General features: G+C 38.2%; 2 protein-coding genes across 5 annotated transcripts in view; one reads left to right on the forward strand and one right to left on the reverse strand.

Moving 5' to 3' along the window:
• LOC124785323 (double-stranded RNA-specific editase Adar-like) overlaps positions 1 to 25,712 on the reverse strand; it is a 142,733-nt gene that overhangs the window by 24,895 nt on the left and 92,126 nt on the right. For 2 of the 3 annotated variants that reach the window (XM_047254171.1, XM_047254170.1), the window contains exons 2-6: positions 19,406 to 19,479; positions 11,415 to 11,469; positions 10,835 to 10,989; positions 1,052 to 1,529; positions 783 to 966 (exon numbers count right to left, since the gene is read on the reverse strand). In XM_047254171.1, coding sequence (XP_047110127.1) covers positions 783 to 966; positions 1,052 to 1,529; positions 10,835 to 10,989; positions 11,415 to 11,469; positions 19,406 to 19,479 — 946 coding nt within the window. Of the gene's footprint in view, positions 1 to 782; positions 967 to 1,051; positions 1,530 to 10,834; positions 10,990 to 11,414; positions 11,470 to 19,405; positions 19,480 to 20,192; positions 20,476 to 25,712 lie in introns of those variants that run through there. The other variant, XM_047254172.1, reaches the window with a different exon arrangement.
• LOC124785359 (tyrosyl-DNA phosphodiesterase 2-like) overlaps positions 21,037 to 25,712 on the forward strand; it is a 170,404-nt gene continuing 165,728 nt past the window's right edge. The window contains exons 1-2 of one of the 2 annotated variants that reach the window (XM_047254176.1): positions 21,037 to 21,105; positions 22,276 to 22,341. The gene's annotated coding sequence lies outside the window, so the exon portion shown is untranslated. Of the gene's footprint in view, positions 21,106 to 22,275; positions 22,342 to 25,712 lie in introns of those variants that run through there. The other variant, XM_047254180.1, reaches the window with a different exon arrangement.

Genomic DNA, 25,712 nt, shown 5'->3' on the forward strand with positions numbered 1-25,712 from the left:
TAAACTATTCGAACATATGACCTGGGTCTCAAACCTTCTCCCAGTTTGTAGCACATAGTACAAGGGGCATCTCTGGAAAGTGAGTTTGTATATCCTGATCTTCTTATATGGAGCATTGTTATTCCTTAACTTACAAATGCTGGAGTTTGTTATTTACATTGAAGCTTACCTTAATGTTCATATTTTTAAACAGATTGCTTGTTTTGTAGGATACTCCCCCTAAAAAAAAAAAGCAAGAGCAACTTATTTTCAGCTGTTTTCTATTGTTCAAACGGCTCTGAGCACTATGGAACTTAACATCTATGGTCATCAGTCCCCTATAACTCAGAACTACTTAAACCTAACTAACCTAAGGACACCACACACATCCATGCCTGAGGCAGGATTCGAACCTGCGACCGTAGCAGCCGCGCGGTTCCGGACTGAGCGCCTAGAACCGCGAGACCACCGCGGCTGGCTACGTTTTCTATTGTCTTTGGTGTCAACTGCATAGGTGTCTGCTGTGAAGCTTTATTGTCTGATGCTATTTGATTTCCCCAAGAAACTGTCACCACAAGTGGAATAAACAGCTGGAAACTAAAGTGAACATCACCAAAGGTGTCTATATGTGAACAGCCATTTGACGATGAACCTGTCAGTTTGAAACTGTTAATGGAGCAATTTTTATGGAAATAAACAGCAGCTGGTTATTGTTTCCTTCTTTGCAAGAATCAAACTGTATTTTGTACACAATCAGGATCTCAGTTTTTGACACAATGGCATGTTTCCTCGAGTTCAATCACCTAGATATGTGATCTGCCAGCACTTGCGGCAATGTCATCTGCTCCAGGGAGGCATTGGCTGTCCCAGTAGTCAACAGAGATCTTGTTTGCTTCAGGGAATTGGGAAATGGTGTGAATGTCATATTGTACAATTTTGCAAGGGCTGCCTTTGCTGCCGCAGCCTTCCCAAGTTTTTTGCTTGGACCTGTTGAAAATGGGGAGAAAATATAAGACATCATCAAGTCAAATTATGTTAAATATTTACCCAAATTAATACAGAATATACAAACCCGTTCCCTCAAATCGTTCACCATCAATATTAACAACCATTGTAAACTTAGCATACTGTTCACCACTCTCTGAAACACATTCAAATTTAATGCCTGATCGGAGTTCATTCAGCAACATTACTGGGCTCTTATCACAAGGAATAGGAGGTAAATTTCGTCGTATTATAGCCTGAGAAGGGGATTTTGGAGGAATACAACCATTCTGTGCTTTTTCTAAATGCTCATTTGATAATTTGTCCGGACCACCACAATTCCCAGGTGAAGCACTTCCTTCCACGGGATGGAACGTATTAAACAAAGATAGTTCAGTTTCCATAACATCACTTGTATAATCAAATTCAGAAATATGCATGTTCATTGCCTGTTGAGCTTCTGGAGCATTTTTGAACTGTACAAATGAACGAAGAGCAGCTTCTGCAGCAGCATGTTTTGCCAATTTTTTTGATCGGCCTTGACCTTGAAAACTTTGACCATTAACCTGAAAGCACATAAAATGAACTATGTTTAGCAAATAATGATGTTATTACTAATTATATATGGCTTAAATAGTATTCTAAAAGTAATTTTCTGTCTTAAGTTAAAATACATTTTCATTTCATGGTTCTACAAAGAATGACTGAATTCTTGAATTTAAAGATAAGGATATAATTTCTAAAATACTTAAAAACTGTGAAAAATAGATGTCGTTTCATGAAATTGCTAACTGTGTCTCACTATGGACAATATTACTTACTTACACAGTAAATATACCTGAAGATATCTCAGGCAGGTACCCCAAACTTTATTAAGATATATATCACACACATTCTTTTAGTAAAATCTGCAGAATAAGAAAAATGTCCCATACCTTTAATGTAAAAGGTGTTTGGCAAGATCTAAATTTTAGTACTGTATGTGTGACCGATTGTGTTGAACATGGGCATTTCAAATTACTTCAATTGCACTTATCTGACTTTATTTAATCATTTACTTTTCTTGGCACCAATAGGGTCTTCAGGCCCTCTCTTACCAATGATCCTTAAATTTAATTTACAGTGAGACAGACACACATGATATGAGAGTTTTTAACAACAACAAAATTAAATAATACAATAAAAGACCTTGCACTCACCAACCTCCATGTAATTAAAATTTCAAACTGATGATGAAGCAACCACCAGCCAAAGAGAAATAATGAATGTCATGAATACAGAGACGAGCCAAATGTTATTCAGAGAAAGCTGCTAAAAAAATGAAGAAGCAGCAAAACAATCTTTCTCGCTAAGAAGAAAACACACCCTTGGCAGAATGACAACTGAAGACACCCTAAGAAAACATTTGCCGATCGTAAGAAATAGAACTCCATCAGAGAGAACTTTGGAGAATTCAAGATCCAAAGCAAAAGAACAGACACGACGTTCAAAAGCACCAAATAAAAATTTGATAAGCATCAACTGTAGAAAATGGAACATAACCTTAAGAAGAATATCATCAGATATTTCTATCAATTTTTCAAGTCAAAGCTTCCAGGCTATTTATCACTGAACATGTTTCATGAACATGTTGTGGGAAATTATATTTTGAACAACAAACAGAATCGAAACAATCTGGCCAAATATTTCAAAGCCCTACTCAATTGTGAATCTTCATAGAATAACCAGGTTTTCCAGGAGTCACTAATTAAATTTCCTCATTCAAACCCACCAGATAAGACAGAAATTAAGATCATAAAAAGCATAAAAATAACAAATTACCTGGCAAGAAATCAGTCGTTCTCAAATATTCTGGGGACAAAGTATCAGAACAGTTGGAGAGACTGTTTTAATAGATCTGGCACAAAGAAAAGATCCCAGGTGCCTGGACAGATGCAGTCATACACTTGTTACAAAAGAAATGGGTCAAAACTAATGCCAACAACTACAGAAGTGTATCACTTCTTCCAGTCAAATGCAAGGTACTCTCCAAAGCACTACAGAATAGAATAGAGTGCCACACAGAACAGTAACAATAAGATTGCCCCACAGGATTAAGGAAAGGACAGTCAACGTGCAGAACGGATCTCCAACATTAAGACACATCTTGATCAAAACCAAACTGCTAAGAATCAGTAAGAATGTGATCATAACATTGGTTGATTTTAAGAAAGCATATAACTATCGACACACACATTTGGAATAGATGCCAAGACAAGAGTGCTTATACAACAAAAATTAGAAAACATACAAAGAGAAGTTAAATTATTAGGTTACAATCTGAACAAACAAAAATCAAAACAGAAGAAAGAGAAGGAGACGGCCTCTCGCCAGTTGTGTCTGACTGTGCACTGGAGAAAATAATCCCAGAATGCAGACAAGAATGAGTTGAGAAAATGTCCCAAACAGAATCAATTAAGGCCATTAAAAGAAAGGCCTTCAATTTAAATGACTTGCTTTTGCTGACGATTCTAGCATTTTTTGCAATTAATCTGAACATTGCATGTGAAAAAGAGAGATATTAAAAATTTAGTTTGAACAGAGGAATACATTAAAATAGATGCAAAGAATTCAACATGAACAATGAAGATCATGTATGGTAACATCAATGAAGTTCAAGTAACTATTCTCATCCTAACTTCAATGAGAACTCAGAGATCAAAAATGGGTCCAAAAAGATGGAGACAGCTTTCAAGGCACGACAGAAAAACTTACATATTTATAGAATAAAAGATCCTTCAGTTGCCAGTAATTTGTTAATTTATAACAAGACCAGTGCGAAGCATAAAGCTGCATCTTGAGAAGCCATCAAATAATCATGGGGACATAAATGTGTGGTGGTTGGGCCAGTCAGTCATGGTTTGTCACACCAACATCAAACAAACACATGGGAGCATAGGACCAGCAACCACAGTGTCTGCTTGGACAGCATGCCACACATTTACATTCCTGTGATTATCGGTAGCACCTGAAGATGAAGCTGTGTGCTTTGAAACCAGCCACGTAATAAATTATGAAATTACTGGGAACTGAAGCAGATTATTATTCTACAAACATGTTCCTCAGTTGCAAACGTTCACCTGATCAAATGTTTAAAAAACTACAAATCCAAACCCTTATCTTCACATGAAATTCAAATACTACAATATCGTAGTTAAACCTCGATGTTTATATAAAGTAAGGACATTTGCCAGAAATAGGGACTCTCAGCAATAGCAAGAAAAACAGAGGAAATTTCTTTGAAAGGTTCTCGAGTACAAAAAAGTAACAGCGGGTAGTTTACATTTTGTTACATTAATACCTTCCCTAGCAGGCTTCACAAACTGTGGCCAGGTAGGTCAGCATGTTGCCCAGAAAATCCTGCTACCACAGCAAGAATCCTGTTGAACCGGCATGGTGCACATCATCATTCTGTCGCTACAGAGAGTGAGGTTACCACATGCAGTGCTTCATGGATGTCCAGCAAGATGTTGCATACTCATGTTTTAACTGTCCTTCAAGCACTTTCCATAGATGATCACAACAGCAGGATATGAACACCCAACTACCTTTGCTATATCCCAGATGCTCGTTCCCAGGTGCCGGGCCATATCAAGCGGCCTTGTTAGAGTTTTACATGTCCGTGGATTTCCCAATTTACGGACCAATCATCACTACAGACTATTCATCCTAGAACAATCCCAATTTAAACATTATGCTGCAAATTGTTCGGTGTTTGCTACTACCTCATTGGATTTTATTTCCCATGGAGCTTCGGTGCCAGGTACAATAATAACCTTACGTTGTATGCAGCATTGTAACTTGCCTTTCCTACTCAGAGAAGATAACCAAATGCGCAATGTTTTACCGGCACATTCAAACAGTAGAGCCAGTCCATCAAGAACAACTGCAGGTGATTCTGTGGAAGCTTATTTGTTTCTGTTTGACATTATACAACTGAATGTTAATAATGTTTCATTTAATCTGCTGACTAACTCCTTATTTTAACAATTCTGTATTGGTATTTGAAATGCTGGAAAAATGAAATTATTGGCATCAAAAGTTATAAAATAAAACATTCGAAAGCAGATAAGACCAAAAAATTGCACCTTCAAATAATCAATAAAACTGACAAACAGCAGACAAATAATAAAACTTGAAAATTTCACTTAAATTTTAAAAGGGATGAATTAATATACAATAATACTCTGTCAATACGATTTTTAAGGGACCAGGCGAAAACATATTTAGGTTGGAGAAAGAGCATTAAAAATATTTGTGTAAAAAAAATTAGATCTATCAGTTTTACACCACTTTTTAGCAGTGTTACTCCTCTTCTATGTTTCACAAAAGAACACGATGCAGTTTCAGCCTTTTCACTGTCCACGTTGGAAACACAAATAAGTGAGAAGCACCATAATGACTGCTTGCACGATTGCTGAGAAGCGGGGAGAGGTGGTCGGGGGGGCGGCGGCGGCACAGCACTGTGGAGGACAACTTCCCACCATTTTCTTCAGTACTAACAATAGGAGAGGTTCTTTGCTTGCTCCTTCCCCTCCAGATGTTTCTTCAGAATGACACATAAAACTTAACTGAATGCTCCTACACAGGAAGTTCACCACTTTCAAACTGAGGAATGGTGAGCAGTGTATTGCCACATACAAAGGTTGATCTCCTGCTGAAAACTGTAGATTGAGAGAGTATTCACAAACCCAGCTGACATGTACTGATCAGAACTAACTACAGCTTCATGCATGTAATTGTCCAGAAAAAGTAACTGTACACAGATTTGCAAAAGAAATACATAATGTAAATATTTAACACACTATGCAACAAAACCACTGCTGTCTGCTGATGCTTTAGAGAATCTTAAAAGTAATAAAACACAAAAAATCTAATACATAATTAGGGTCTACTTCCACTGGCACACAACACTTGTGAATGTGTGCTACGACCACTGACGAATCGCCACGCATGTGTTTGTTTACATCAGAATCGTTCATATGCTGAACACAGTATAAAATGACAGCCAATTCATCTCTATTCCATCTATACCCTTTACTAACTGTGTTGTATGGCTGCAACATCATCAAGTGGAATTAAAACTAATGGTGGGCAATGACCATAAAGTTTCGACTCATCAGTGTATGAATTCATGTGAGCGCACAACTCAAAAAAACTAGAATTCTGCATATCTTTTGTTATTGGCAGCTGATGCGAGCATACTGACAGAAAAAAATTGTGACACCAAAAAGTAATTAATGTAATGAAATTTCAGGAGTACATCCATTTAGGTAACACCATACAAGTGATTAACAGGATCACTAGTTAATGTAAGCACGAGATAAATCATCGCAAATGTGAAATGCTGGTACATTAACAATTGGTGCAACTGCTGTAATGTTGAATGCAACCATGCATGTATTGTGTCGTACAGGTGCCGGATGTCAGTTTTTGCAATGGAGTTCCTTGCCTACTCCATTTCGTTGTCAATATAGAGACGGGCAATGCTGTTTGTGGATGGTGCAGGAGTTGATGTCTGAAGATGTCCCATATGTGCTCAATTACGGAAAGACACGATCGTGCAGGCCAAGCCAACATGTCAACACTTTATAGAGCATGTCGAGTTAGAACAGTGGTACGTGGGTGAGCTTTGCCCTGTTGGGGAATACCACCTGGAATGCTATTCACGAATGGCACCACGACAGGTCAATTCCACCAGGCTGAAGTACAAATTTACAGTCAAATTTACAGACCATAACTCCTGGTCTAGGACCAGTGTGTGAAGCACGCAGACTGGCTGGTTGCAGGCCCACAACTGGCCTCCTCCTAACCAACACACAGTCATCACTGACACCGAGACAAACCAGCTTTCGTCAGTCAACACAACAGACCTTCACCCCGTCTTCCATTGAAGTCTCGCTTGACACCACAAATGGTAGTGGTTTGGGGTCTATCGAATGCACGCTAAAGGGTATACGGTTCAAAGCCGTCCTCGAAGTGACGCATCTTTACCAATACATTGTGTCACTGTGGTGGTAAGTGCTGCTCAAATGTTTGCTGCAGGTGCAGTACGATGTGCCAAAGCTATATGCCCAACACAATGGTCTTCCCTCTTGGTCACGCCAGTCTTTTTGCAACTGTACATTCTCATGACAACCGCTGCCAGCAATCATGTACAGTGACTACATTCGAGCTAAGTCTTTCTGCAATATTGCTGTAGGAACATCCAGTTTCTCATAGCCCTATTACACGGCCTTGTTCAAACTCGGTGAAGACTGATAATGGCGTCACCTTACAGGGATTCTTAACTAACATCAACTCACCACGTCCTATCTTAATGGTAACTAACACTCGTGACCATTACAGCATACGTATTTAAAGCAAATATGATTTGTATCCTCATAGTGGTGCTACTAGCACCACTCTCGTGTAACTGGTGAGAAATCTGAATGGACATCAGCTCTCACAAGTAGAAATATGTCAACCAACCTTTCTTAAGACGCTAAGCCCCTCCTTGGGGTTGTGATTTTTTTTTTCCATCATTATAATACCATAGATTTCTAATCTGACCAAACATACACATCTATCTTGCCTGCTCAATTAGATGTGGTTGACCCCTGGTGAGGTGAAATCTGAGGAAGTCCATCACTGACAGAAAGTTCAGCTGGTGGAGGGAGTCTTACAACTTGTCAAAATGGGCAATTAATGATTTCAAGTTGGACTGGATGTCAAAAAAAAAGGGCTGTCCACATGATTACCTGTGCAGCACGTACCTGCTGCAAAGAAAGGAGCCCAATGATTTTTATGCATAGCTTACACTTGAAATTTTTCAGCAGAGACTTCAGCTGTACTTGTCCACACTGCAGGTTTCAGTAAATGACAGAATGATTACAAGATACTTGTAAAGAGTGTGTTTTGGGCAATGCACAGAAACAAACTGCTAAAAATCTGTTTTACACCATCTGTATGTATGCCAACATGTTTGGTCTTAGTTGCTATGAGCACATGGAATGAATGAATGAATGAATAAGCCAAATTGAACTACAAATTAATTTTAGTGTCAAATAAAAACAAAACAAGTGACACTAAAGGCTCTCTGTTAGAAAGGGTACATTTGTAAAATAAAAATCTGATGTTGGTTGACATTCAATATTGTGCTGCTCAACCTCAACCGCATTCATCGTACAGGGTAGGGCAAAAGTCAGTAGACAGTTGGTTGAAAGAAAACAAAAGCAACTGTGAGGTGTAGGAAGTTTAAACCCCTTACATTGTTATTACCAAATGGTGATATTTACACCTTGCAATGACAAACAAAACACACACAATAATCAAACTCATGAACTGTTGAAAGCGTGATCTGTGAGACATGTTTACAGCTGTAGTTTTCTGAATTGTCACGATGTTAATGAAGGAAGGAAAAAATGTTGTGTTAAAAGCATTTTATAAAAGTGGTACTACCACAGTTGTTTATGAATTGGGAAGATACTTTAGATCAAAACCACTATCTAGACAAACAATGTACAGCATACGAAACACATTTGAAGAACATGGATTTGTTATGGATGCACCAAAGTCTGATCATCCAAGAACAGTCACGACTAAGGAAAATGAACTGCGAGTATGTTTAGCTGTGACCCACAGTCTGTCAAAATCAACCAGACGATTAGCAGCTGTGCTGGATTTATAACAAAGTTCAGTACAAAGAATGTTACACAAACAGAAGTCTGAAGTTTACATTCCATGTTTATGATATGAACTGCTTGCAGATGATCCAGACTGATGTCTTCAATTTTGTGAACTGATGCGTGACCAACTGAAACACGGTCCTAACCTATTCAATAAAATTGTGGTCTGACAGGGCCAATTTTAAGTTAAGTGGACAAGTTAATAGACATAACTGCATTTACTGGTAAACTGACAGTCAAAATATTTTGTTAGCAGAACCGCTATAACAACCTGGTGTTTTTTTTTTTTTTTTTTTTTTTTTTTTTTTTGTGGGGGGGGGGGGGGGTTGGAGGCAATATCACCATTTGGCATACTTGGACCATATTTTTTTGAAAACAGTGACAGGAGATAACTATTTGGATATGCTTCAGAATTACATGGTACCATGACTTATGATGTGAGCTGAAAACTTCCTAGAAATTTAGTTTCACCATAATGGTTTTCTACCACATTATGCCAGTGCCATTCAGGATTATTTAAATAAAACTTTCTGAAGAAAAGTGATTGGTTGAAGGGCAGATATTGACATATCTCCACAGTCACCAGATATCACACCCATGAATTTTTTCCTATGGGACTCTGTTTATACTCAAAAGCCTCAGACAATTGCTGAACTAAAAGATTACATTACTGAAGCATTTCACAATTTGGACAGTGAAACCACACTGTGCCATTAAGTATGTAACAGTGTTACAAAAAGCTTCAAAGATGTATTAATGATGATAGAAAACAGTTTGAACATAAAAAATAATGGTTAAGTATTGTTTGTATTTGTAATGAAACATCAATTCAATATTTTGTTTCAATCAGTGCCCAGCGTTCAGCGACTTCTGCACCTGCTGTCCAAAAGGTGGCAAAGACACTGCTGCTCAAGCCTGTCCCAATGCTCAACAGCAACCCTCCAATCATCATACAGAGTGTGAGGAGGGACTCAAGTTTCAACAGCTTCCCAGCATGTGCAATCATGTTCATTTCAGCAAACAATGTACGCAAGTTGCATACAGTGTGCTGTGCATTTACTGATATGTTTACTGTAGGGTTGGATACGATGTTGAAGTACAATGTCCTGACACATCACAGCTCTCACTTTACAGTTGATAGTGATGACAGGAGTCAGTAACTGGTGTTATTAAATGAGGATGCCTACTACAAGTCATATCAATGTTTGCCTCAAGACAACTGTTCAATGTTCAAATGACATCGCTGTGGTGTAGGAACGCAGCTTCCAGTATTGACAGCCCTTCTTGCTACAAAGTCAAGATGGACAACCAGTCAAAGTTTTGAGTCATGTTACCACACTTCACAATGAAAACAAGTAGTGATGTCCTACCCACAAATGGAGGTGTGCGCGCGCACGCACACGCAGAGAGTGAGAGTGAGAGAGAGAGACCGGGGGTGTACCAAATATATTGAACAGAAGTCAACTTAAAATTCATCATTTGACTTGGATATAATTTGCAAAGAAATGTAAATAGAATACAATAACAAGTAAAATAAAAACAGTCTAATTACAAGGGTAGATCAGAGACGGTAATTAATACATATGATTAATTCTAACTAGGAAGACATACTGATATACATATAAATAAATTAATAACCAATTAATGTCTTGCAATTCAGTAATGTACATAACTCATTTGTTTCTTACTTTCACTGCTTTGAAACGATCTTGCCACAATTTTGGAAGATGAATAGGTATCTTCCTGTAACTCTTTTTAAGTGCCATTATATTGGTAGTGTTGCGCCAAACGAAGAAATGCTGAAGTAGTGTTTTGGTACAACTGCTATACATCTAGTGGTACTGTTCCGGTAATTACTAGACTTTATGTGCATTCATGGAAGAAAACAGATCTTGCTTAGTTTTAGTCAAGTAGGAGAAAGGAGTTGCTATGGCCTGTTGAAGGTAATCTCCCAACATATGCCTGTAATTACTTATGAAAACAATGGACTTAAACGAAAACAGCTGAACCCTATTCCTCCAACAACTGGTCCACTGTCAACACCTGTACCAATGATGACCGAGTGGCACATTCTCAGAATAGCACTAAAAAAACAAGACTTATCTAAATGTTACCTGCCTGCTGTTTAATAATAAAATACAGTAAAGATCAATTCATATAAATACCTGAACTTGTACTGTAAAAGTAGGTGCGTGAACAGGACCACTCATATTTACTGTAGTATAAACCAATCCTGGCCGTAATTCATTCAAAGCACATACTGCATTTTTTGGCTGAGATACTGCAACAGTCTTTTTCCTTTTCTTCTTAGCAGGTGAGGCTGCTCAGAAAAAAATTAAAATTGTTACCACACAAACCAAATTGCTGAAAGGAACAAAGTTTGGAGAACTTGAGAAAACAACAATGTCAGCTATGATCTAAAACAACAGTTTGTTGTGTTTTTCATGAAAACACATTTCCAATGAACAGCAACTATTTATATGTGTAAAACCATGGGAACAGAATATAGGTTTTGTCAAATGCTACTGATGACGAAAGTATCTGGCAGTTTATGTAAGCCGACTACATTTTAACACTGAACAGCCTTGTACTCCATAGCCATTATTTAAATAGCATCAATGTAACCCATCAACTAAATAAAATAGTTATCATCTTACACATGTTAATTACCTGATAACTAATAAAAAGAAGGTACATTTGTTACTTGTTCCTGACAAGACCCCAATGTATCCAACAACTACTCACCATCAGGGAATTCCTCAGGTAATTCACGTTTGATCCCACTGGCTGGGTGAAGAACCTAGTGCAGAAATTTGGTATACTCGTTATACAGCTAATTAAAACATCAGTATTGAACAAAAATTAATACTTCATACAAACAACAATTAAAAGCGATGCAGTTAGATTTACCAAAGTTCCATTCTGGAATATTTTTTAAGTATATTTCTTTTGGATACAGCAACCAAAGACAGTGAAAGTACTCAAATACACTATGTGATCAAAAATATCCGGACACCCTCAATAACATACATTTTTCATATTAGGTGCATTGTGCTGCCACCTACTGCCAGGTACTCCATATCAGCAGTGGTCTTCAAACGTGGTCAGGTGATTGTATGCGAGATTTCCAAACTCGCAAACATCCCTAGGTCCACTGTTTTCGATGTGATAGTGAATTGGAAATGTGAAGGGACACATACAGCACAAAAGCATACAGGCCGACCTCATCTGTTGACTGACAAGAGACCGCCTACAGTCAAAGAGGGTCATAATGTGTAATAGGCAGACATCTATCCAGACCATCACACAGGAATTACAAACTGCATCAGGATCCACTGCAAGTACTATGACAGTTAGGCAGGAGGTGAGAAAACTTGGATTTCATGGTCATGCGGCTGCTCATAAGCCACACATCACGCCAGTAAATGCCAAATGATGCCTCGCTTGGTTTTTAGGAGTGTAAACATTGTATGATTGAACAGTGGAAAAACGTTGTGGGGAGTGACGAATCACGGTACACAATGTGGCTATCCGGTGGCAGGGTGTGGGTCTGGTGAATGCCCGGTAAACGTCATCTCCCAGTGTACGTAGTGCCAAAAGTAAAATTCGCAGGAGGTGGTGTTACGGTGTGGTCATGTTTTTCATGGAGGATGCTTGCACCTCTTGTTGTTTTGCGTGGCACTATCACAGCACAGGCCTACATTGATGTTTTAAGCACCTTCTTGCTTCCCACTGTTGAAGAGCAATTCGGGGATGGCGATTGCATCTTTCAACATGATCGAACACCTGTTCATAATGCACGACCTGTGGCTGAGTGGTTACATGACAATTACATCCCTGTAATGGACTGGCCTGCATAGAGTCCTGACCTGAATCCTATCAGACACTTTTGGGATGTTTTGGAACACCAACTTTATGCCAGGCCTCACAAACCAACATTTATACCTCTCCTCAGTGCAGCACTACATGAAGAATGGGCTGAAATTCCTCAAGAAACCTTCCAGCCCTGATTGAATGTATGCCTGCAAGTGTGCAAGCTGTCATCAAGGCTAAGGGTGGGCCAACACCATATTGAATTCCAGCATTACCGACGGAGGGCACCACAAACTTTTAAGCTACTTTCAGCCAGGTGGCCAGATACTTTTGATCACATAGTGTAGCTCAGTTCGTATGTGCATTGCACTTGAAAGCCAACGGAGAAAGTTTTGCATCACAGTGGGGCATAGCTTCAATCTATAAGAAATTTTTGTGTAAATATGTATATGCAAATGCAGAATGGCATATTCAAACCAGAAACAAACAACCTTCACACCGTGGTTACTCCATTCCCTGCTTAATTCTTTCTTCTGGGAGTGTTCATCCTACAATTAATGCAAGGGAGTCACCTTGGTGTTTTAATACTGTGATAGCTTTACTCTCATTTATGCTACAGGAAGGGTGGTGGTGATAGTAGTAGTAGTAGTAGTAGTAGTAGTAGTAGTAGCAGCAGCAGCAGCAGCAGCAAAGAAGGTATGTAAACTACATAGAGTGGCTATCTGTGAGGTAACAGAGCTCCCAGGGGCAGCAAAAAGCAACACCAGCCGCCATTTTTTGGAATGTCTACATGTCAGTATATTTACATTTGGTGTATAGTACTGGTGTTAGAAAATCACTGTTTTCTGGTTGTAATTTGTTTCAAAAGTCTTATTGACCGATCGCGTATCATGCCCAGTGTATGTGCAGCGTACAATTGTGCTAATAGAAGTGATAAAACAACTGGAATTTCATATTTCAGGTGAGTATCTAAAGGTGTGTTGTACTTAGCGTCTTGTGTATCATTTTCGTGTTTAAGATGCATACAAAATGTAAATAAGCTACTGTATACACGTCTCTTTATTTTTAGATTTCCTCTGAAAAAGAAAGAGTTGTCAAGTCGGTGGGTAGCCAATATGAGGCGAGATAAGTGGCAGCCAACTCAATATAGCTACATATGCTCGTTTCACTTGGAAGATAGATACATGTACAGTACAAACGAGAAAATGTGACTTCTGGCAAACGCAGTACCGACAATATTTGAGTTTCCTGACCATCTGCAGAAAACAACTATAGTAGAGAGACAACCAAGAAACGGCCTGTCAGTGAAGAATCAGCTCCCAAATAAACCAGGTAAAATAGTTTTCCTGGTATTTATTTGTTATATGGGTTATGTGTGAATTTTGCTATTAATCAATGTATGTTTAAAGAAAAATAAAGCTTAATGATAATACTTCATTTCTGTAGGTGAAAGAGTGAATCAGAATGATCATACGGATCATTCTTATTGTTTGCCTAGCCCCAAAAAATTGAAACAGAATTATGAGGCACTACAGAAAAGAACCGAGAAGCTGAGGAAGCAAGCAAAACATGCAAGAAAGAAATAAGAAACAAATTGTGACATGTAAAACAGTGGTTGCAGGCCTAAATAAGAGACTTCAAGACTGTGCTTCTGAAGTGATAGGAAGTGACAAAAATAGTGATATTCTGAAGCAAATTTTGCAATGCAAAACAAATATTCAATTCCTGAATATCCTAAACAAATAAGACAGTTTGCCCTTACACTCAATTTTTACTCCTCCGAAGCTTATAATTAATTGAGGAAGTTTGTTAAATTACCCCATCCTCGAACACTCTGCAGGTGGGCAACTACAGTAAACGGCTGTCCTGGATTCACAGAAGAAAGCTTTAAAAATTAGCAGATGAGGTTCAAAGTAGTTCAGGACCTATTTTAGCTGCACTTATGTTCGATGAGGTGGCTATTAAAAAAAAGACTTAATATGGTATGGTAATAAGGTCTGGGATTATGTTGAGGAAAGTGATGATAGCCAAATAGCAAAAGAGGCACTAGTTTTATGGTCACTGAGATTAACAGGAGTTGGAAAATTCCTGTTGGCTATTGCTTTCTTAATGGTTTAACAGTAAGTGTGAAACTTAATTTACTGCAGCAGTACCTCTGTAATTGGAGGAAACGGGAGTGTGTATAGTTGGTGTGGTTTGTGATGGTGGTGCAGCTAACAGGTGTGTTATGGACAAATTAGGAATGAAGGTAGGTATAATTGACTCCCAATGCTGGTTTCTTCATCCCTTAAATGATGACAAAAAAGTATTTTGTTTTTTGATGCTGCTCACATTAATGAGGAATACTTTATGTGAAAAAAAAAAAGAATTACTAGATGGGGATGGTCAAGTAATTAAGTGGGAATATTTTAATAGGCTAGTTGAATTGCAAGAACAGTAAGGGTTGCATGTGGCAAATAAAATGAGGAGGCCACACATTCAATTTGAATCTCAGAAAATGACGGTAGCATTGGCTGCCCAGACTCTGAGTAATTGTGTTGCTGATGCAATGATTTTTTGCAGAGACTTACAGTTACCAGTTTTTCAACTGTGAGGGCACTGTTAAGTTCATAAAAATGGTAGATACTGCTTTTGATTTACTTAATTCATGCAACCTTATGAACAAAGGCACCAAAACACTGGTGTTTAAAGGTAATAAAATAACAGTCTGTAAAATTATTGAAAAATCCATTCAGCATTTTATGAAATTGAATCGTTGTAATGGTGATCTACTATATTTATCAAGTAGAAAAATGGGTGTTTCTGGAATGGTGATAGATCTCTTAAGCATAAAACAAGTGGCTGAAATGTATGTGTGAACTGAATCTCCAGTGCTTAAGTTTATTTTGACGAGGAGGATGAGCCAAGATCACTTAGAACAATTCTTCTCTAGCATTCGCAGAAGTTGGGGCAATAGGAGTAATCCCAATGCCTTGCAGTTTACATCAGCATACAGAAAGTGCTTAATAACACAAATAGAGCTCTCAAAAAATTCTATTAGCACTGGAGGAGATTTGGGGACATTTTTTGAACCAATATTAAATCCTGTAGAGAATTCACATGGTGTTGAGGAATTTGACCATGATTACTACATTCCAGAGTACGAAGCGTTAACTCTATATTCAGAAAGGGTTGTAGAGTACATTTCTGGAAGTGTTGTCAGGCAAGTTTGTAAAAAGGTTAAATGTGTAGGTTGCTTAAAAGTTCTCCTTCCTGCTTAAACAGAAGGGAAAACAGGTTTAATTGCAGTAAAAGATATCAACAATAGTTTGTATACTGCTCCTAAGGATGTAATCAAATTGTTGACAGTGGCAGAAAAGGTCTTCCGGAACTGTTAAAACTTAATTTGGAAGAAGAACTTTCCTTTGCAATTGTATGTGGAAGTGTTCAGAAAGTTGGGTGACAGGCCAAATTTATTTACTGACTTTGACCATCTAATGGTGTCGACTGAATTTGGAGAAGAGTCACATTACTCTTTTCTAGTCACGATGCTATTAAAACAGTATTTTACTTCTAGGTTACAGCATTTGTGCAAAACCAAATCAGTCGAAGAAAGGGGGAAACATATCAGACAAATGTATACAAAACTGATATTGTTTAAGGGGCAATGAAAGGTCTTGTGGTATCTATTGCTCTTTTTTTGAACTTAAGAACTATTATATGTATGTCTGCTTGTGTCTGTGTATGTACGGATGGATATGTGTGTGCGCGCGCGCGAGTGTATACCTGTCCTTTTTTCCCCCTAAGGTAAGTCTTTCCGCTCCCGGGATTGGAATGACTCCTTATCCTCTCCCTTAAAACCCACATCCTTTCGTCTTTCCCTCTCCTTCCCTCTTTCCTGATGAAGCAACCGTTTGTTGCGAAAGCTTGAATTTTGTGTTTATGTTTGTGTGTCTATCGACCTGCCAGCGCTTTTATTTGGTGAGTCTCATCATGAGACATCAGTGTGTTAGGCAAGTTTGTAAAATACTTAAATGTGCAGGTTGTTTAAAAGTTCTCCTTTTTGCTCAAACTTACAGAAAAAAGCATTTTATTGCAATAAAAGAAACTGACAAACATTAATATGGAAGAACAATACTGTGCAATTTTATGTGCAAGTTTTCTGGAAGTTGGGTGACAGGCAGAATTTATTTACTGATTTTGACTATATAATGGTGTTAATTAGTGAGTGAGTCTTGTTGCTCTTTTGTGACCAAGATGCTGTCAAATCAGTGTTTTAAATTTAGCTTGCACCATTTGTGCAAAACCAGGTGGAGTACATTTCCGGAAGTGTTGTCAGGCAAGTTTGTAAAAAAAGTTATATGTTTAGTTTAAAATAAAGTTCTTTCTGCTCAAACTGATGGAAAAACAGGTTTCATTGCAATAAAATATATCAAAAATAGTTTTTATACTGCTCCAAAGGGTGTATTCAAATTGTTAACAGTGGCAGAAAGGGTTTTCGGAGACTGTCAACCCTTAATATGGAAGAGGAACTTCCTTCTGTAGTTGTGTGTGGAATTGTTCAGAATGTTGGGTGACAGGCCGAATTTACTTACTCTATTTTGACCATCTAATGGTGCCAGCTGAATCTGGAGAAGAGTCACATTACTATTTTCTAGTCAGGGTGCTGTTAAAATAGTATTTTAATTGTAGGTTACACCATTTGTGCAAAAACCGGGCCAATGGAAAAAAGAGGGAAACATATTCGACAAATATACACAAACTAATATTGTTTAAGGGACAATGAAAGGTCCTGCGCTGTCAATTGATCGTTTTTAGACCTACTGAACAATTTAAAATTGTTTTTGAACTAATCTATATGACATTGCATCAAACTGAACTGCAACATTTTGTAATAAACTTTTCAATTAATTGGCCGGCCGGTGTGGCCGTGCGGTTCTAGGCAATTCAGTCTGGAACCGCGTGACCGCTACGGTCGCAGGTTCGAATCCTGCCTCGGGCACGGATTTCTGTGATGTCCTTAGGTTAGTTAGGTTTAAGTAGTTCTACGTTCTAGGGGACTGATGACCATAGTGCTCAGAGCCATTTGAACCATTTTTTTTTCAATTAATTGATGTCAGAAGTGTGTTTCATTTCTTTTAGCCTTCATATGTTTTACAGTAGAGAATTTTTTTTTTTTTTTTTTTTTTTTTTTTTTTTTTTTTTTTTTTTTTTTACGCCATGTGTAGTAAACAATAACAACATTCAGTATTAGCAGACGACGCGTAGGCTGCACCTTGACGTTACAAGACATGGTGGCTCAGTTTTAAAGTTGCTTCAAAGATGGCGGTGCCATAGGTCGTTGGCAGCAGCAGAAGCAGGAGCAGAAGCAGCAGCAGCAGCTGCAGCAAATGTCATGCTAGGTTCTCATATTCAGTTAACTGAAACAAGTCTGCAGCCAGGAATGGTTTCAAGAGAAATGATGTGGGAAAGGGAGAAGCAAGTGGTCATCTGGTGCCCAGAATCTAACCTAATCAATAATACACACACAATATTGCAGGAGGTTCACAAATTTTAGATTCTGTGGCAAGAAACTAAGTTCTTGACGCAGGATGGCCAGATTATTGCTTCTAGGCATTCAATCAAATTGTTTTTGGTGCCCACGCAAAATAACCACCAATAAGTCCAACTACAAAATACCATAAAATATTTCAAACATGTAAATACACTAGCTGCAAATGACCTACATTGCACTGTTTTTATTTTCATTTGTTTTCTGTGAACATTCTGTATCACTCTAGAACATCATAAAAATGAACATTCAAAATAGGCTGCTGTGAAATGTTCGTATGCCACCATGCTAAGAATTACTTCTGAATGCTCAAAAATACTCCTACTACCACGACTTTGTCTCTCAGTGTACCAGTGAGGCCATACAGACCCAATTAATTTACATCAGATAAATCTGCAATATTTCAATGAAGCAACGTAAAAACACACAATCAGTTGGTCAGTGTAACAAAAACTATGTTTGAGAAACAAAAAAAATTGAGATTGGGGTCATACATACCTCAGTAGCACTTAGAAGGGTACAACAACAGCTGATGGCATCTCGAGTTTGTTGTACGATTCTTTTACTGAACCTTGCCGTTCCTTACCCTTCCAGAAATAGCTTTATATGTGAAAAATACAAAGTTGTGCAATGACCTGGAGCCCACGGCACACACTATAACCCTGTAACTTGCTCGGTAAGTTTTTTCAAGAGGACTGGGGAGTGCAAGGGCATACCACCTAAGAGAGGTTGTATTCAAACTAACGCTTGGGTTGTTAACAGATATAAATTGATTTATGGGGAAAGGTGGGTTTAATACAATGTAAAAGCCTGGGATGGTTTCAACCAAACTTCACATAAATATGATTTGCTATCTGAAATGGGGAAAATTGGGATGTCTGTACCTACTTCAATCAAATCTAATATACAAATTACTGGGAAAGCACAAAATGTAAGATATCCATAGCACTCTCAGGAAGGGAATGACTGTTCGAAGGGTGTTGTAATGTAAAAGTAAACTTTAAGTCTGCAATACCTGGAAGTAACCTCAACAAAACTTTGTGAACATATAGCACACTATCCGCGAGGACAGAGGGTCACAGTTACAAGGTCACTAATATTACTGGTTACATTCTATGTGATGTTTGAATTAACTAAATATAATAAGCAGACATTTCCAAAATTTTCACTGAAATTAACAACTCTTACAGAACATCCTACAAAGAACTAAAAATGCAAGAATAACCCTCTCATGTCTTTGTACTTAAAAATCATGTTCATTGCCCTGCACCCTCCCCCCCCCCCCCCCACCCCACCCCTCCCCCATAACACACACACACACACACACACACACACACACACACACACACACACAGACAGACAGAGAGAGAGATATTTGAGGACAGAAACTTACATCTTTGTTCAATGTGTTCCCTTCAACAACAGCACTAGCTGTAAGAGCATTCTCTTCATGGAAGGTGTCATTGCCTGCAACACAAAAATGGAAAATCAGTTTACCTTTTGTTTAAATAACATGTAAGTTTTTTAAACAAAAAAATGTCAGTTAATTTTCAAAAATGTCAATCACTTTAAAAAAAGAGCAATCATATTTTTTTTCAGGAGATGAACCTTCCATACTTCCCACACTCTGAGGAACTTTATAATGTTGTTATAATAACAAAACTAACAGGAGTGTGCATTCACAGATATACAGGAAGTATACTGCTGGTCGGTACATCATCTTAACTCATTGCCAGCATCAATTTATTTTTTAACATTTACCATTAACTGGCTTACAGTCTGGTCAAGAACTTTAATAGTGAACAGTTGGTTCAAAACAAATCCATCCAGAATATTTACAAAATCCCAGCAAAGAGTATGTTATTGTATCTTGGTTAACTACCCAGATATTGTGGTCATGCCATCACTGAATACATACTCTTCCCCAGTAGAGTACCACAGTATTCTGGGAGAGTTAATGGGGAGTTTAAGGTGATTGGTGAGGAACTAAGAAGCAAGTTTAGACTCTTTAGTTGGACAACAAAGCTTTTACAGGGAACACACATCTTATCCTAATAATATTGATTTGAACTTTATACATGGCATCCCAGGAAGAATGGTAAATATTCAGAGAACTAACAGGAAAGAAGATCATTAAAAGCAGAAAAGTCTAGTAAACACTGGCTCTCTCAAATTTATACCTTAAGGACTATGAGGAATTTTTCATCTTCTACACTGCTATTTGTTTTCCATATTTTGGGAGGAGTTGGTATGAACTGAAACAATAAAAAAAATTTTCCAGTACGCATAAGTTCTAAGATACATGTTACGAGTTAGAGCACTTTTTCAGTAGAAGATGTGTGTGTCACATTAATGCAGATGCACAAGTGCTCAGAACTCTTAAGGTACGCAATTACGAGCCCATGTTTGCTGGAAGGTTTTTTTGCTGTTTTTTTTGTCCATACTACCACCCGGTTCATTAAACCACCTATCGAAATATGGAAATCAAGGAGCTTGTAGTAGAAGAGATGTTTCACGGCATACCCTTCAATATACACCTTTCCTCCTCTGACACCCTGCATAAGAGAGCAACAATAATTTACACAGATATTAAACTTCTCTCAAATTTTGGAAGAGCTGACAAAAAGGTCGGCAAAATGTTACAGTTTGTTCTCATTTACGTAGGCAATAGGACGAACAGTATCAATTCATAATAATAATAATAATAATAATAATAATAATAATAATAATAATATAAAACTCTCCCCCTATCTATTTTTCTTTTAAGTAAGTGCTCTGCTTCTAGTCGATCACTTAGTTATACACTGATCATCGAAAATGAAACATCATATTGGCATGTGTGTCCGTCAATCTTAGCTATTTATTACGAATCTTCTAAGACATACATATTATTTAACTTCATGAAAATTTTATCAAAATACATAATAATTACGACAGAATCGATTGCTCATTACAGACAAGCCTCCTAGTCGATTGGCAGACCTGTAATCGAAGTTCTTTGGAATCACATTATGTATGTTGCCGCGCGATCTGTATCCCGCCAAAACAGTGAGGGCCAGCAACGTGCAGCTGTATCGTTATCACGGTTTGTAGGTACAGTGAACAGCAATATTACGATGCTTACTTTAGAATATTCTATTTGGAAAAGCAAGACATTTTTGTGTTGTGCAAGAAATGGAACGAAAAGAGACGAAACTTCTTCAGTAGTCAGCAACTACGGTCATCTTTGTTAAGTACTAAAATAAAACCGTCTGCCCCAACGGTAATACCGACTTGAGTTATTACGAAATTAGAAGTAATTTGCTGACGTATTTTGCGAGAATGAGAATCCACTCTTTATTTTAACAAATCAGCGAGATCTTTATCGCAACCAACTCTTACTAAGCAGATACGTAAGGAATCAGCGAGATCTTTATTGCAACTTACGCTCTTACTATGCAGATACCTCCCTTTACTTCACTGTGCGCTTTGTCACTAATATTGTTAATGAAGCAGCTACCGCAGCAACTACGTCGACTGTAGATTCTCGCACTGTCATATCTTATTTATCAGCTTAACTTTGTACTGTGGGTTTTGATTTCTGAAGCAGATTAAACAAGCTTTATACACATTAAGGACCGGTTCCCGTGAGATCACATAAGTTAAGCACTGTCGGGCGTGGGCGGCACTTGGATGGGTGACCATCCAGGTAGCCATGCGCTGTTGCCATTTTTCGGGGTGCACTCAGCCTCGTGATGGCAATTGAGGAGCTACTCGACCGAATAGTAGCGGCTTCGGTCAGGAATACCATCATAACGACCGGGAGATCGGTGAGCTGACCCCACGCCCCTTCTATCCGCATTTTCCTCTGAGGATGACACGGCGGTCGGGTGGTCCCGGTAGGCCACTCATGGCCTGAAGACGGAGTGATTGTCTACACATGAAGTGTGATTGCTGCGGTTCTAGTTTATTTTCATAACATGGATTTCACTCATACAAGAGCCACGTATGAGAAAGCAAATCGCAAAAGGCATCGAGTACTCTTCTTAAATATGTCCTGCGTAGAACTTTTTATTTAACTGTTGCGGCATTTCGCTCATTCTAATATATGTTATGGTTAACAATGGCAAGGATAGTGCAAGATTGGGAGCAAGCAGGTATAAAAACGCATCCTGAAAGATAAATCTGGGAGAAACTGAATTAGAAGTCATGGGAAATTATTAATTCATATGCATAAATAATAGGAATAGTTCATTTTTTATCTATAATATTTGTTTGTTACAGGTTGGATGCTGTTACCAGCTGACACCCGCTTACACCTTTCTTCGTGTCGCTGACAGTATTTTCAAGGTAATTAGAAACACAAAACCTACTTTTCTCTACCCCTCCATCAACACAAAATAACTTTACTGCTTAACCAGATACTACAAAAACTTAGATCCACTATCTTTCCTCGGAGTACAAACCTGTCAGAACGGTTTATTTCAACAGATCTTGATTATTTGTTTTTGATAAAAAATACTTCAATAGACAAATGAAGAAAAGGCTATTGATACACTTCCTTCCGGGTTGTGCTGAGGTACTTTCTGCAAGTGAAATTTGGCGAATTACCACTGTGAGGATGCAGCCAGTAATGATGGAAGTTTGTGACATTCGACTCATTAAGTATGGCTAAAACTGTTTGCCCTACATATTCTCAACAGCCCGAAAGACTTTCACTAGACAGCAGCATAACAAATACCGTTCTGAAGCTTTTTAGTCCCTTTCCTCTGGAATAAACAATACAAGGAGAGGTGCCCACTGGAATAAAAAATAATAGAGGGAAGAAGGCGTGAGAATATGCGCGTGCAGAAGCAGAGCATGGTACTGGAATATGTACTCGCCACTTGTCGAGCACTACTGTAACCAGGTTTTACAACAAATTGCATAATCTCAGATGCTCTTTCTTTACACAGCACAGCCCACATATAACAACTTCGTCCAGTATTTGAACGTAGCTCTGGAGTACGAAAAAGAAAAATGTAGTTACCGATCTTGAAAGACAACACAATATAGAACAAAATGCTCAAAGTCATCGGTTTACTGGTTGCTTGTTTTCATGAGAATGCCTCATGTGACAATTTTACAGTACAAATTACACTCCGAGACCTTTCTTTGAGGCGATCAACGAGGCAGCTGACAGCGTCTTCATCTTGCACCGACCAAAAGAGACGGTGCAAGTGCAGATGTAGAAAGCTTGAACCCGAACACTTGCAAGAATTCTTCTCTGCTCCATGATCTAAAGGCAACCACACATGAAAAAGCAGTATAACGAGTTCACTAGCCTAGTAATTCACTAAAATAAAATAGGTATTGTATATTTCTATGAAAGTTTAGACCAATTTTTGCAAAGGAAGCGGGAGGCAAAATCGAATGAAAAGAACAGTTGCGATGAGGCATTGGCAGTGTATGGACTAAAGCTGTAATCTATAACGTGGGACAGTACAAACTGGAAAGAAGTTCTGTGCACAGTGCATTTCAATGTACACGAACTTCGGTGTGAAGCGGTGAGACTTGAGCTTGAGCGTTGATGTTCCTTAGTAGAGACGGGGAATGATTACTGTCAATCTAGAGTAACTGCACTTTGCATGACGAAGCATATAAAAAAAACTTTAAAAACAGATAAAGCATTCAATTTAAGAGTACAGCTGCAGACAAACACTACACTACACTGCACTGCAGCAGGAACTGAAACTAGCATACTTCCTGTCCAAGGGCAACAGCTGCCTCTTAGAGTGCTCAGCGAGTTTTTGCACCTCGCTGGATGGAACAAAGCAGCAGAACATGTATTTATAAATAAATCGAATTACATTGTTTTATTAGTCACAAGAGGGTTACGGAAGCTATCCCACAGTAAGAGATTATTTACCCCGAATGAAGGATTACTTGCAAATCTCCAAAATTCGGATGTTCAAAGAATTTCTGACAATACTTCACGTCGAATCGCTGTCCACCTAATCATTAAGGTACCCCTGGCATTGAATATTCGAGCACATATATTTATGTGCTGAGTTAACCGACTAACTGTACCATTATTTTAAGATCTAAGTGTTTCTTTGCGGTTCCGTGCCTCAATCTCTAAATCAGAACCCCTCACGCTCGCTTTGTTGCCCGTCAGTCAGTCTGTCTGCCAGACTGCTAAGAACCCTTCTTTTCAGGAGTGGGTAGACGTATCAAGTTCAAATTTATGTCACACATTAAGATATAAGGCCCCTTAACAGCGTAAAAGTTAAGTTTCTAACTTGATTTAATCAAAAGGGATATTTATGTTACATATTTTGATACTCAAAAACTCACTTATCGAAAGCTTTAGGATACTTCTCGTTGACCTAGAGTCATAAAATTTAAAGTGTCTCACACTGTAAGTAAAGAAAAAGTCTAATAATTGTTAATTTGTAATGCGACACGATAATAATAATTTTTATCTTTTTTATTCATCTGTCTGTCTGCTCCTCTGTTAAGATCCTTTTTTTCTCTGGAACAGGTTGGCTTATCAAATTCAAATTTGTGTCACATACTTAAGTCTATTATTCCCTGGCAGTGGAAAAATTTTAAGCTTCAATCAAAAGATTCGGTCATTTATGTCGCATATTTTGATACTTGCAAACCCACTCACCAACTCATATAGGTATTTGCTGTTGAGGTAGAATCATGAAATTTGGCAGTAAGCAAGGTTTCACTGCACAAGTAAAGCAATACAATCTGAAAATTGTTATACTGTAATTATATCGCATAAAAATATCTTTTTGCCATTAGAACATACACTGTATATCATCATCCGTCAAAATCATGACAGACGAACATTATTCCAGCCAAACAAAAAAATAAGTTGTAGTCATATTTTAGTACTAAATAAAATATTTTATTAAACCTAAATGTATAAACTGAAGTCTCCTGCTCGCTTTTTTTGTATGTCCGCTAGTTTTTAGGGCTGTAGTGGAGATTTTGGTAGCGTCTTGGGAATTCCCGGGACCGATATCTTGCCGTATCTATACCGAAAACAGGCAAAAATCGCTGAGATACTCCATTCCCGGGATGGACGAACAAAATCGCTACACCAAGAAAGGGCGGTGCGACATAAACGAAAGTTGGTAGGCGTGTTTCTACATCTGAGATAGAAATCTTGTGGCGCCACTATGCCTTTAAGGCGACAAAAGCGCCGGTACCGACACCTCACTGAGAATGAACGAGGTCGTGTAATATGGCTACGAGGAGCTGGATGTTACTTCTGCGTTTTGCAGCCCCGGATCTACGATATTTCCGAACGGGTGCAAAAGCTTGTAGTGGCGTTTGAGATAGGACGTCAAAATTTAAAAAGAAATGTTTTTTCAAGAATATGTTCACTTTCTAGCGCACATTTTCCTGAAGAGTTTGAGATATATATATATATATTTTCGAGGAAATATAAGACTGTTATTCGGTCTTATAAGTGTGCCAAAGAGCAGAGCCACGCCTCTTCACATAGTAGTCTTCTATCGCACATCACTGTATTTCGCTCTGTGGAATTCAAACGTGTATATTTTGTAATAGAAGTCGTCAAGCCTATATTGAGGACAGTGGAAATTAAAATGTCCTGTGGTACCTCTCCTGCTCCCAGTCGGCCGTTTGACATCCTACTCCTTAAAAGACAAAAGACAATCAATTAATACTGGGTCAGATTATTTGTGACTGGGAGCATAAGA

The sequence above is a fragment of the Schistocerca piceifrons genome, chromosome 1, assembly GCF_021461385.2.
Source record: "Schistocerca piceifrons isolate TAMUIC-IGC-003096 chromosome 1, iqSchPice1.1, whole genome shotgun sequence".
Lineage (NCBI taxonomy): Eukaryota > Metazoa > Arthropoda > Insecta > Orthoptera > Acrididae > Schistocerca > Schistocerca piceifrons.